We start from the raw sequence: 13,299 nt of genomic DNA, 5'->3' as shown, positions 1-13,299 counted from the left end.
CTCCAGGATCCACTTTGTGCACACTGGAAGGAGGCTGCCAGTTGTAGAGGGGACTTTCACAGTCTTTTTCTTCCAGTGCCAGAGGATGCTTATTCATGTGTCAAATCCCATAGAACTTTACAGCACAAAGAGTGAACCCTACTGTAAACTGTGGACTTCAATAACAGCATCTGTATTCATTCATCAGTTGTAACCACTATTACCATGCTGATACAAGATGCCAGTAATAGGGAGAACTAGGAGGGGCAGACTTTAGAGTGGAAACTTTATTTGTTCTCAGGTTTTCTATAAACTTCAAAGTGCTCTTAAAAAGAAATCTGAGAGCAAGCTATGTGGAGCAGTAGGTTGGACCACCACTTGGAATGCCCACATTCCATATCAGAATGCTGGTTCAAGTCCCAGATGCTCCGCTTCCAATCCAGCTCTCTGATAATATTCCTAGGAAACAGCAAGTAATGGCTCAAGTACTTGAGTTCCTGGCACCCACATGGGAGACCCAGATGGAGTTCCTAGCTGCTGGCTTTAGCCTGGCCCAGCTCTGGCTTTTGTGGCCATTTAGGAGCTGAGCCAGTGGATGGAAAAATCTCTCATTCTCTCACCTTCCCTCAGTTGTTCTGCCTTTCAAATAAATAATCCATTCCTGTAAGCGTACAGCTTAACTCAAAAGTTGGATATACTGGAAGAGCCTCCCAGCCGTGAGCACCCAGCAACAGTCCGGTATGCTTTGCAAAGGAGGTAGCTCATTGGTTTCTGTAGTGTGTGGTAAAGCAGAGATCAGTGGGAGTTCTCACTGTGATGCTGGTGTAGATGAGAGTGCCCTGGAGAATGATGTGCCGTAAGCAAAGAAGCAGAAGGGTGAAACAGTGGAGAACAGGAACCATGAAAAACACAGGCCAGAGAGCTGTAAGGACCGTATTCAAACAATGTCAAGTGCTTCTAAGAGATCAAGTAAGATAGCACTGATTCATCTAACCAACATTTAATAGTTAGCTACTGTGTATATACCTGCTGTCTTGTCTTTCTCTGTCTCTCTGCCACAGATAGGTGAGCAAGGCTTTTTCAAATTACTAGTGGAGAAGCAGACACTACCTGATAATAAAAGCAGCAGGCCGCTGTGCACGTGTAGCTGGGATCTTAGAAATCATTTCTGAAGAAATAATCTTTAAGCCAGGATTTGAATAAACAATGAGTTACTGAGATGAATGATGGTTAAATATAGAAGTGAGGAAATCGCTGGGGGACCTGGGAAAGAGCACACAGTGCAGCCGGTGGCTGCCGGGAGTCAGGATGAGCTGCCTGCCTTGCCACACTGAAGATGGGCTGAGCATGGAGACTGATCTTTTTGAAAATGTTTGTGGGTTGGATTTCAAATTTTATCAGGCTTAACACTTTGATTTTATATTTTCTCCCCAGGTATAGTAGTTGAAGATTGTTTGATTTTGCTCCAAAACTTGTTGAAAAACAACAATTCCAATCAAAATTTTTTTAAAGAAGGCTCATATATTCAACGTATGAAACCTTGGTTTGAGGTTGGAGATGAAAATTCTGGCTGGTCTGCACAGAAAGTGACAAACCTACATCTAATGCTACAGGTATACTCAGTCAAATGTGGTAGCAGTTCTGACAGCAGTCCTTTCACAGAAAAGGATATGACTGTGTTTGGTAAATGCAGGATACTCAGCTGGTTTCAAGAGGGCTTTAACAACCCTTTCACTGTGGGAATTGCCTCCCCCACCCCCATCACCCAGCTTCAGTAATTACTAACATGTTGATTGTATTTCACGTTTTATTCCTCTTTCTTATCCTGCTATGTTATTTTAAGACAAAATTCAGTCATACAGTTTCTTGGTGGGCTTTACATGAGAGACTAATAAGTTACATTAATGATTTGAATTTTTTAAGCCTGTTTTCATAAAATAAATTTTAATATTCAAAATAGTAAAGCTCAACAAATAACTCCATTCAGCAAACATTTACTGAGAGTCAGGCATTGAGTACTAGAAAATGAATGATAATGTGCCTGCCACCAAAGTGCGATAGTCTGGGTCTTAAGACCTATGTATGTGCTTATTTATTTATTTATACACAAGTCACCTGTAATTTTAGTTAAGCTTTATGGTGAAAGCTTGGTGGTGACAGTAAAAGGGAGGACAGTGGGATCCCAAATGGTTTCTGCACTTCAGAAAAATTTGAAGTTCTTGAAAGTATTTTACTTATTTACTTCTTTATTGAAGTGCCCTTCTCCAACCCTTTAAGTCTATATCGGCCTGTGAAACTTACACACTGTCTAGTGATCTTCATGGCTCTTTGAATGTCTCTGAACCATGTGCACCTCTGAAGCTGATTTCAAAACAAGTTGGTTAACCTCTTTAGTGATCAGAGTCTGAATATTGTCCCACGCCCTGGGAGTTGCCTGCATGGGACTGATTGATAATTAGGGTGACCAGGTGCCCCAGTTTGCCAGGCCATCTTTCCTTTGTAATTACTAATGGTGTCCTCTTTCACTTTAAAAATGCCCTGGTTTGGACTACAAATTATGTAGTTACCCTATTTAAAATATGCCTAAAAACTGTTACAAAAGTATTTTACAGGAGGCTGTGGTCACAGAGCCCTTTCTATATATATTTGTAACTCCATCATTCCTAGCTATCTCGTCAGTATTGCATATTTCAAGAATTTATTAGTCTTTTACGTTCTAGAAACAGCATCACCAAATAGAGAGCATGATACCTTTGTCCAGCACTGCTTTCTATATATTTTTTTTTATTTTTATTTATTTGACAGAGTTAGTGAGAGAGAGAAACAAAGAGAAAGGTCTTCCTTCCGTTGGTTCACCCCCAAAATGGCCGGAGCTGCGCCGATCTGAAGCCAGGAGCCAGGTGCTTTCTCCTGGTCTCCCACGTGGGTGCAGGCACCCAAGCACTTGGGCCATCCTCCACTGCCTTCCTGAGCCAAGGCAGAGAGCTGGACTGGAAGAGGAGCAACCAGGACTAGAACCCGGTGCCCATATGGATGCCGGCGCCACAGGCGGAGGATTAGCCAAGTGAGCCACGGCACCGGCCCCTAACACTACTTTCTTAAAGGAAATTCCTCTGGAAAAGTAAAGCTGACATTAGAGAGAGTGAGAGGATCATAAGATGTGCAAACATTTTCTGCCAAACATGGAAAGATTAAACTGCTTGAGGGGCCTATTCATGTTTTGTGGTTTAAAGTACTATGTAGAGAATTACTCTCTACTATGTAGAGAATGTCAATTTATAGAGTAGTATTTTACCAAAAAAGTTTTTGAGTGTAGCATACAAACAGGAAAATACAGTAGTGTAGTTGTGTAATGAGTTGGTTCTTTAAGTATTCCCTTTTTTTTAAAGATTTATTTATTTTGAAAGTGTTACAGAGAGAGCTTCCATCTGCTGGTTTACTCTTCAGGTGGCTACAACGGCCAGTGCTGGGTCAAGCCAAAACCAGGAGCCAGGAACTTCATCTGGGTTTCCCACATGGGTTGCAGGGGACCAAACACGTGGGCCATCTTCTGCTGCTTTTCTCAGGCCAGTAGCAGGGAACCGGATCAGAACTGGAGCAGCTGGGACATTAACCAGAGCCAATATGGCATGATGTATCATAGGCAGCAGCTTAATCTGCTGTGCCACAACGCTGGCCCCTATAAGTATTCTTGACTTCAAAAAAGTGAATAAACTGGGGCCAGTGCTGTGGCACAGCAGGTCCGCCACGTGCAGTGCCAGCATCCCATATGGGCACTGGTTCGAGTCCAGGCTGCTCCACTTCCGACTTCCAATCAGCTCTCGCAAAGTGCTCGGGCCCCTGCACCCATGTGGGAGATCGGGAAGAAGCTCCTGGCTCCTAGCTTCAGATCGGCACAGCTCTGGCCATTGTAGCCAGTTGGGGAGCGAACCAGCAGATGACAGACCTCTCCCTCTTGATCTTTGGGATTTTTTTCATTCAAATTTTACAGACAATCATTATTGGAAACATCTTTTGAAAAGTTCAGTAATATTTTAACTTTTTCATAGCATTTTAGTTTTATAACTAGTTTTTTTAAAGATTTTGTTTATATGTTTGAGAGGTAGAGTTACAGACAGTGAAAGGGAGAAACAGAGAAAAAGGTCTTCCGTTGGTTCAATCCCCTGCTGGTTAAGCCACTGCTTGGAACGTCTGCATCCCAAATCTGAATGCCAGTTTGAGTCTTAGCTCTTCCACTTGTGACCAGCTTCCTGCTAATGCATCCTAGGAAGCAGCAGATCATGACTGAAGTGCCTGGCCCCCTGCCGTGCACGTGGGAGACCCGGATAAAACTGTAGACTCCTGGCTGTAGCCTGGCGCAGCCCTGACTGTTTCCGCCGTTTAGTGGAGTGAATTCGTGGATAGAAGATTCTCTCTCTCTCTCTCGGTCTTTCAAGTATATGAAGTAAATAACCTTAAAAAAGTTAAAATGGCGTGATTATGTTTTCAAAATCCTTTTCAGTTGGAGGTGTATACATGAATATATTTATGGGAGAAATGACATATTGCCTGGCATGCGTTTTAAATAGTCCTCCCCCAAAAAAATAAATAAAAGAAATAGGGATAGGTGGGAAATAAATTAAGGGAAGAAAACAACAACAAATCTGGTAACCAAAGTCCCAGGATAGGAACCAGTCAGTGTACATTGCTAAAGCCTCTCCTTAGTGACAACTTATTAACCAGTCCACTTGGCAGTGTGTGTTAAGCCAGACATGGAAACATCTAAATAATCTGTTTCTTCATTACTCACTGATTCAAATTCTGCTGATTCCTAGTCATCTTTTTATTCTCCAAGAATAAAAATACCACTTTTCAGGCCATCATTGTGGCATAGCCAGTAAAGCCACATCTGTGACACCAGCATCACATATGGGCACCGGTTCTAATTCCAGCTGCTCCATTTCCAATCCAGCTCCCTGCTAATGTGCCTAGGGAAGTAGCAGAAGATGGCTCAAGTGCTTGGACCCCTGCACTCATGTGGGAGACTCGGGTGAAGCTCCTGGCTCCTTGCTTCAGCCTGGCCCAGCACTGCATGTTGTAGCCATTTAGGTAGTAAACCAGCAGATGGAAGACCCCCCCCCCCCCAACACTCTGCCTTTCAAATAAATAAAATACATCTTTAAAAGAAAAAATACCACTTTTCAATCCTATTTATTTTAATATTTAACTCCCCCCCAGCCACCCCTCCACACACAGATCCCCTTTCTCAGTGAGTCACAGTCTTTGATATGCACCAGCTATAGTGCTGAGTTTGTCTTGAGTGCTTAGTCATACCACTACCACCATGTGAATTCTGTTTGTAGGCACTTTGCTTATACCAAAGTAGTTTCATTAATATCTCATTTGACCTTGATATGTAAGAGTTTGTATGTACACATAACTAGTTTTAAAAAGCATGATACGTTTAAAATTATTTTTCTTTTTTTTAGGGGGGGTATAAAGATTTATTTTGTTTATTTAAAAGGCAAAGTTAGAGAGAGAGAGAAATCTTCCTTCCAGTGGTTCACTCCCTAAATGGCTACAGTGGCCAAAGCTGAGCCAAACCGAAGCTAGGAACTTCATCTGCATCTCCTGCATGGTTGCAGTGGCCCAAGCTGGGCCTTCTTCCGCTGCTTTCCCAGGTGCGTTACCAGGGAGCTGGGTCAGAAGTGGAACAGCCAGGACTCAAACCTGGCATCCATTTGGGATTCAAGCATCGCAGGTGGTGGCTTTACCAGCTATGCCACAACACTGGCCCCTAAAATTATTTTGAAGATGTGGCTGTGCCTAAATTTGGAGGTCTTCAAAAAGTTCACAGAAAATTGCTTTACAGGAAAAAACTATACATGGATTTAAGAATCTTTTTGCATAGAATACACTTATCTTTAAAAAAAAAAAAAGAATTATTTATACAGAGAAGGAGAGGCAGAGAGAGTCCCATCCACTGGTTCGTTCTTCAGTTGGCTACAACGGCTAGAGCTGTGCCGATCCGAAGCAAAGAGCTAGGAGCTTCTTCCAGGTCTCCCACGTGGGTGCAGGGGCTCAGGACCTGGGCCATCTGCTTTCAAAGGCCACAGCAGACAGCTGGATTGGAAGTGAAGCAGCCAGGACTCGAGCCAGCACTGCAGGCAGCAGCTTTACCCACCACACCACAGCACCAGCCCCAAACTTATCTTTTGATTCTAGTGTCCCATGAACATTTTGAAGTGCTCTCTTAGTAGTTGTCTTTTCTTGTGGTTCTAAAACTTCATGTTCATATTCAGAGTATTTGTAGAACTGTAGGGATTTAATTAGTATTAGCGGGGTCGGTACTGTGGCGTAGAGGATAAAGCCGCTGCCTGCAGTGCCGGCATCCCTTAGGGGTGCCGGTTATAGTCCAAGCTGCTCCATTTCCGATCCAGCTCTCTGCTATGGCCTGGGAAAGCAGTAGAAGAGGGCCCAAGTCCTTGGGTCCCTGCATCTGGAAGAAGTTCCTGGCTCCTGGCTTCAGATCAGTGCAGCTCCAGCCATTGCGGCCAATTGGGGAATGAACCAGTGGATGGAAGACCTCTCTCTCTCTGCCTCTCCTCTCTGTGTGTAACTCTAACTTTCAAATAAATAAATAAATCTTTAAAAAATAATAATTAGTATTAGCAATTAACAGGACCAACCCTTTGCCAAATGCATAAATCTTCCTACCTTGTCCCCAGTTACTAGTTTAGCTGCTCTTTAAATATTTCCAGTTTAGAAGGAACTTGGTCGTTCTCTTTTCAGACCTGCAGATGCTGTGCTTGTTGTTTGGGACACAAAAGTGACCAAGGCAGTTTCTGGTCTCTTGGAGTTGAAGTCACCCAAAGGAGATGTGCAGCAGATAACACAATGAGTTGCCCTCTCACAGAGCTGTTGCCGGGGGAGCACGAAAGAAAGAGCTCCTGGGTTTCCTTCCTGTGCTTCCCAGGTTTGCTTGCTCCGTCAGAGCTGCCTGAAGCCTTTGCAGTTCTTTAAAGAACAGATTTCCTTTTCTCTCTCAGCTTGTTCGCGTACTGGTATCCCCCACCAACCCTCCCGGAGCTACCAGCAGCTGCCAGAAGGCTATGTTCCAGTGTGGGTTGTTGCAGCAGCTTTGCACCATCCTAATGGCTACTGGAGTTCCTGCTGATATCCTCACCGAGGTAAGCATGGCTCAGGAAGAGGCCACACTCCATGCAAATTGGAATCAGGAATCCTAGGAATCAGATCTCGCTGGGGAAAAAAAAAAAAAAAACAGTTGTAGTTAACCCTTATGTGTTCAATTCTTCCCTGACATTATCAAGTGAAGATGATGACAGTGTTGATTCCAGAAGGTATACTACAGGCCTCAGGTTCTGTAGGATTTACTGCTGACGTTCAGCAGGTCCATCCAGAAGGATTTTTCATTAGTTCATAGTATGATTTAGGTTTTTAATTTTGAGAACAAGGTGTTATAGTCTTACTCAACCAATAGTTGGATAGAATAGTTCTTTCTTTGTCCCTGATGTGTGGCATTTTCTGTTTCTTACCTATAAGAAAATAAGTTGTTTAAAGAAAAAATAAAGGTTAATTTGTTTTAAGTTTACACATGTACATTTAAAGTGTAAATAATGATAATAATATAATAAAAAAATTTTATAATAAAAACAACTGGCCTGGCTTCACTCCTCCCCTGCCCTTGTACTTTACTTCCTCCTATCACCCCAAAATTATGGGATTCATACTTGTCAGCAGTCAGTTACTATCTGTAATGACTATACTAATACTGCACCTGCTAAGCCACATAAAGCCCTGTACCTTTCATGAGTTGTCACTCTGTTCTTCATCTGACTGATCTTGTGTCTCTGCATAGCATTGGTGCCATCATACCTGTAGCACCCTGGGCCTTCCAGAAACCCCCCTCCTCCTGCTGCAGCCTGGGCTCCAGTTCTGCTACATGTCTCTTGTCCTGGGGTCCTGGGACTTTATTTTGCCATCCTCCTGGGATTTACTTTCACCCCTGTCTTGACTTGGATTCTTTGGTTATCTGGCTCTTATATCTTCTTGTTTTACTCCTTGGTTTATTATGTTATTTTCCTTAATTTCCTGAAAGAAGTAAAAGACAAGAAATTTTTTTAGCCCTTTTCTTTCTGAAAATGTCATTTTTTTTCAGAGCGGGATAAAGGATTCAGGGTTGGAAATCACAAATACAGCTTTCAAAACATCATTCCAGGGTTGTTCTGAGAAGTCTGAATCCTGAGCCTTTTTCTTTCTAATGTAACCTGCCTTTTCTCTCTAGAAACCCGAGGCCTTTTCTTCATTTCTGGTTTTCTGAAATTTACTGATGGTGTGCTGTAGTGTAGCTCTCTTCCCCACTCCTCCCGCACAAGGCCCTTTGAGCTGGGAATGGATGCCTTCTGTTTCAATGATATTTTTGATATTCCTTAATTCTATTCTCTTCACCTCTATGAACACATTATTGGATATTCTGAATCTAGTTTGTCTTTTTAAAAAATCATTTTAATTGACATTAAAATTGTGTGTATTTATCATGTACAACATATTGCTTTGAAATATGGTTTCGTTTTTTATTCTATTTTGTTGAAGTTCTTTCAGTTTCATCCTTAGGTTGAATTTTTAATTTAATGCATTTTAAATTTTTTCTCTGATTTAAAAAATTTTTTTTTTGACAGGCAGAGTAGACAGTGAGAGAGAGAGACAGAGAGAAAGGTCTTCCTTTTTGCCGTTGGTTCACCCTCCAATGGCCGCCGCGGCCGGCGCGCTGCGACTGGTGCACCGCGCTGATCCGATGCCAGGAGCCAGGAGCCAGGTGCTTTTCCTGGTCTCCCATGGGGTGCAGGGCCCAAGCACTTGGGCCATCCTCCACTGCACTCCCTGGCCACAGCAGAGAGCTGTCCTGGAAGAGGGGCAACCGGGACAGAATCCGGCGCCCCGACCGGGACTAGAACCCGGTGTGCCGGCGCCACTAGGCGGAGGATTAGCCTAGTGAGCCGCGGCGCCAGCCTGATTTTAAAATTTTGAAGTAACATTTTCCTCTTTTGTAAAACCAGATTTTGTAATTATTAGTCTTTGTGGGCTTTTTTGAGACTTTAAATGTATGTGATCAAGTGTTATTTTTAATTGGAGACCCATGCTTGGTGTTTTGGAACTTTATCTTGAAAAAGTGTTACAAGATTATAATGCTGGCCGGCGCTGCGGCTCACTAGGCTAATCCTCTGCCTTGCGGTGCCAGCACACCGGATTCTGTCCCGGTTGCCCCTCTTCCAGGCCAGCTCTCTGCTGTGGCCTGGGAGTACAGTGGAGGATGGCCCAAGTGCTTGGGCCCTGCACCCCACGGGAGACCAGGAGAAGCACCTGGCTCCTGGCTTCGGATCAGTGTGGTGCGCCGGCTGCAGCGCGCCGTCTGCGGCGGCCATTGGAGGGTGAACCAACGGCAAAGGAAGACCTTTCTCTCTGTCTCTCTCTCTTTCACTGTCCACTCTGCCTGTCAAAAAAATAAAATAAAATATAGATTATAATGCTATCACAGATTTTTATCTTTTTTGTGTCTGAATTTTGACATTTAAAAATAAAAGCAGTATATAACATTTTTTTAAAAAAAGGTTTTCTTCTTAACTTTTTCTGCCTTTTTGTTTTTTTTCTCCCCTTAACAGACCATAAATACTGTATCAGAAGTTATTCGAGGTTGCCAAGTAAACCAAGACTACTTTGCTTCTGTAAATGCACCCTCAAACCCACCAAGGTAGGAGAAGGGAAATGGTTGTTAAGATGGCCCATATATGGGCCCAGCATTGTGGCGTGGCCGGTAAAGCTGCCACCTGCAACACCGACATCCCCTTTGGGCAGTAGTCCCTGTCCCTGCTGCTCCACTTCCAATCTAGCTTCCTGCTAATGTGCCTTGGAAGGCAGCGGAAGATAACCTGAATGTCCAAACCCAGAGCCTGGAACTCCGACCAGATCTCTGATGTGAATGGCAGGGACTCAAGCGTGCAAGCCATCACCTGCTGCCCTCCAGGCACATAATCAGGAAGCTGGATCAGAAGCAGAGGCAGGACTTGATCACAGGAACCCCAAACATGGGATACAGACGTCCCAAGCTGTGGCTTAACTCTGTGTCACAGTGCCTGCTGCAATACTGGTATTTTAAAAGAGTGGTAACATTACATTGATCTTTGGAACTTAGATATGTAGGCTCAGATAACACCTTTTTCACTTCCTAGTGATGTCCCTTAAGCAGGCAGATTACCTCATTTCTCTCAGCTACTTTCCTTTTGTCTGAGATGGAGAATGAAATCCTTAACTTGCTCATGCTCTGGCTGTGATTCTTCAGTAAACAGAAATGAATTGCTAGTCATACATATATTCATATATAATGATTTGTATACCTGGTTGCAGTGTTTTGTTTTGTTCTTTTCCTTTCAAATGCAACAGGCCAGCGATTGTAGTGCTTCTCATGTCCATGGTAAATGAAAGGCAGCCGTTTGTCTTGCGATGTGCTGTTCTCTATTGTTTCCAATGCTTCTTATATAAAAACCAAAAAGGACAAGGAGAGATTGTGTCAACACTCCTGCCTTCCACCATTGATGGTAAATAATTTAATTCTAATTTCTCTCTTAAGAAAGAAAATAATTGTCTTTCAAACTTTTAATTGAATCTGTCTCTCTGTCCCTTAGCTTAAAATATGTATGGCTCAGGGGAATTCCAAAGCCTAAGCATGGTTTTAGAAAACGGGCTTTGGAGTCAGACCACAGTTTGCATTGTGGAATTTCTACTTCTCTTGCTGTGTAACTTTGGACAAGTTGTTTTTAATTTGAGCCTTATATCGAGTTGTGGGGAGGTAATAGTCACCTCACTAGAAGTAGTCTGAGGATTAGTGCATTACATATGTGAATCACTCACCCAGATACCTAATGTAATAGATGCCAACAAGCAGAAGCTGCTGTTGGTAGTAATTACCATTCTAAAGATAACCCTACCGGAGTACACAGGACATCGTGGTCTGTTGTTCTAGTACAGGTCATAGTCTTGCCTTTTCTATGGTTTCTTTAAATACTTCATTTTACCAGAGGTGAATTCTTTAAAGATTTGCCTTTATTAACTTTAAGAGCAATTTGATAAAGAAGTAATTGGATATAAATCAGTGGAGTTCATTTGAATCACATACATTCTGAGTTTTTGGTCAAAACTTTGTTACAGTTTACCCAAAATTTTTTTATAAAATCATTACCATAAAAAATCAGATAAGAGGAATAATTGAAATGTTATTTCCTTAACTTTGTTCTAGAAATGCTATTTTTAATCATGATATTCACCCCCAGGAATATTATCATTAATTTAACTCCTAAAGTGTCATAATATGTCTTCATTCTGCTACTTTTCTTCTAAGATTCCTTTCTCTCTTAATTTTGTTTTGAAAAGCAGACTTTCATTGTTTGGAAATGTCACATGATACTCCTGATTAGTAAATAGTATTCAGTAGTATTTCATACTATTTGGGTGTGTATAAAAGACAGCAGTTCTTCTAAATTTGATTTCCTCCCATCTTTCTAGCAATGGGAAATTCAGTTTCAGCTGGTCAGTTACTATGTGGAGGTCTGTTTTCTACTGATTCTCTTTCAAACTGGTGTGCTGCTGTGGCCCTTGCCCATGCTTTGCAAGAAAATGCAACCCAGAAAGAACAATTGCTCAGGGTTCAACTTGCTACGAATATCGGCAACCCTCCAGTTTCCTTACTGCAACAGTGCACCAATATCCTGTCACAGGTAAAATACAGCATGAAACTTCTCCAGTCGGGAAAATGATTCAGCTATATGCCTTGATGTCAGTGATAACAGCGATTTAAGGATGCCCTTAGAATGTGCAGGTGAAAAAGGAAAGAAAGGACTTAAACTCATTGTAACCAGAAACAGTTTTGTGAAAAGAAAATTTTTATAGGGCTGGCCCAATAGTTAATAAGGTCTGATTCATGGTGGAAATACATGTTCTGAGCAGAAAGGTGGTTTTGATTTTATTTTCTTTTTAAGTCATCCATGATGTTTTTGCATATCAGTTTCTCCTCTCTCTCTCTCTTTTTTTTTTTTTTTTTGACAGAGTGGACAGTGAGAGAGAGAGACAGAGAGAAAGGTCTTCCTTTTGCCATTGGTTCACCCTCCAATGGCCGCCGCAGCCGGCGCGCTGCAGCCGGCGCACCACACTGATCCGAAGCCAGGAGCCAGGTGCTTCTCTTGGTCTCCCGTGGGGTGCAGGGCCCAAGCACTTGGGCCGTCCTCCACTGCACTCCCTGGCCACAGCAGAGAGCTGGCCTGGAAGAGGGGCAACCGGGACAGGACCGGCGCCCCAACCAGGACTAGAACCCGGGGTGCCGGTGCCGCAAGGCGGAGGATTAGCCTAGTGATGTTTCTCTTTTTTTCTAGGTGACTGAATTCAGGTTAGTTGATGAGAGGGAACAGCATAAAGAAGATGGTAGTTGTGTGCCTCCCTCGTTTTCTCCCCAGAGCAACAGATTGTTCAAAAACAAAAACAGCAGTCCATGGCATGTGTAGTTACTCAGTGTCCCCCTTGATGTTTGTGAGTCCTCAAGTTCCCAGCACACATACCTTATCTAATAAGGCCTAGAAAAACATCACTAAACATTTGAGAACAACAAAACTCTCTTGAAGTGTGGATGCTACATATTTAGGAATGTTACTTTCTATGAAGTGACTTTCTGACATGTGCCAGCCTTGCTGTTGAGCAGTTAAAGTTCATGCTTTAGCAAAACTAGGAAGTCATTGACATTCACAGTCACTCAGGGAGGATGAAAAATGTGGCCAGTCTAAGATTGCCACCCTCTTTTTTTTTTTTTAAGATTTATTTTATTCATTTGAAAGACAGTTAGAGAGAGAGGTAGAGGCAGAGAGAGAGGTCTTCCATCTACTGGTTTACTCCCCAGATGGCCATAACGGCCGGAGCTGCGCCAATCCGAAGCCAGGAGCTTCTTCTGGGTCTTCCACGTGGGCGCAGGGGCCCAAGGACTGGAAGTGGAGCAGCCGGGACTAGAACCGGCGCCCATGTTGGATGCTGGCGCTTCAGGCCAGGGCGTTAACTCACTGCGCCACAGGGCCGGCCCTGATTGCCACCCTCTTACCCACCCACATGATACTGTGCTGAGTTCTTTAATTGTGAATTTTGCCTCATTTGTTGAATTTTTCCTTATTTTGAGCTTTTAAAGAAATACCAATGCCATCCACAGAAGTTACAGAGGAAAGCTTAAAATTGACTATAGTGAAGGAGTAGAATGTTGTTTAAAATTGGTTTACTTCCATTAAAGCTTAT

The 13,299-nt window shown here is 42.9% G+C and overlaps 1 protein-coding gene across 2 annotated transcripts in view; it reads left to right on the top strand.

The window, feature by feature from the left end:
* Positions 1 to 13,299, top strand: part of USO1 (USO1 vesicle transport factor) — a 90,163-nt gene that overhangs the window by 49,691 nt on the left and 27,173 nt on the right. For both annotated transcript variants that reach the window (XM_051819677.3, XM_051819678.3), the window contains exons 9-13: positions 1,414 to 1,592; positions 7,008 to 7,148; positions 9,639 to 9,727; positions 10,417 to 10,571; positions 11,536 to 11,747. In XM_051819677.3, the coding sequence (XP_051675637.1) occupies positions 1,414 to 1,592; positions 7,008 to 7,148; positions 9,639 to 9,727; positions 10,417 to 10,571; positions 11,536 to 11,747 (776 nt within the window). The remainder of the gene's footprint in view (positions 1 to 1,413; positions 1,593 to 7,007; positions 7,149 to 9,638; positions 9,728 to 10,416; positions 10,572 to 11,535; positions 11,748 to 13,299) is intronic.

This window comes from Oryctolagus cuniculus, chromosome 8, assembly GCF_051225735.1.
Source record: "Oryctolagus cuniculus isolate XC-2025 breed Fujian yellow rabbit chromosome 8, ASM5122573v1, whole genome shotgun sequence".
Taxonomy (NCBI): Eukaryota; Metazoa; Chordata; class Mammalia; order Lagomorpha; family Leporidae; genus Oryctolagus; species Oryctolagus cuniculus.
The sequence above is the reverse complement of the archived record's forward strand: the minus strand, read 5'-3'. Positions and strand labels throughout refer to the sequence as shown.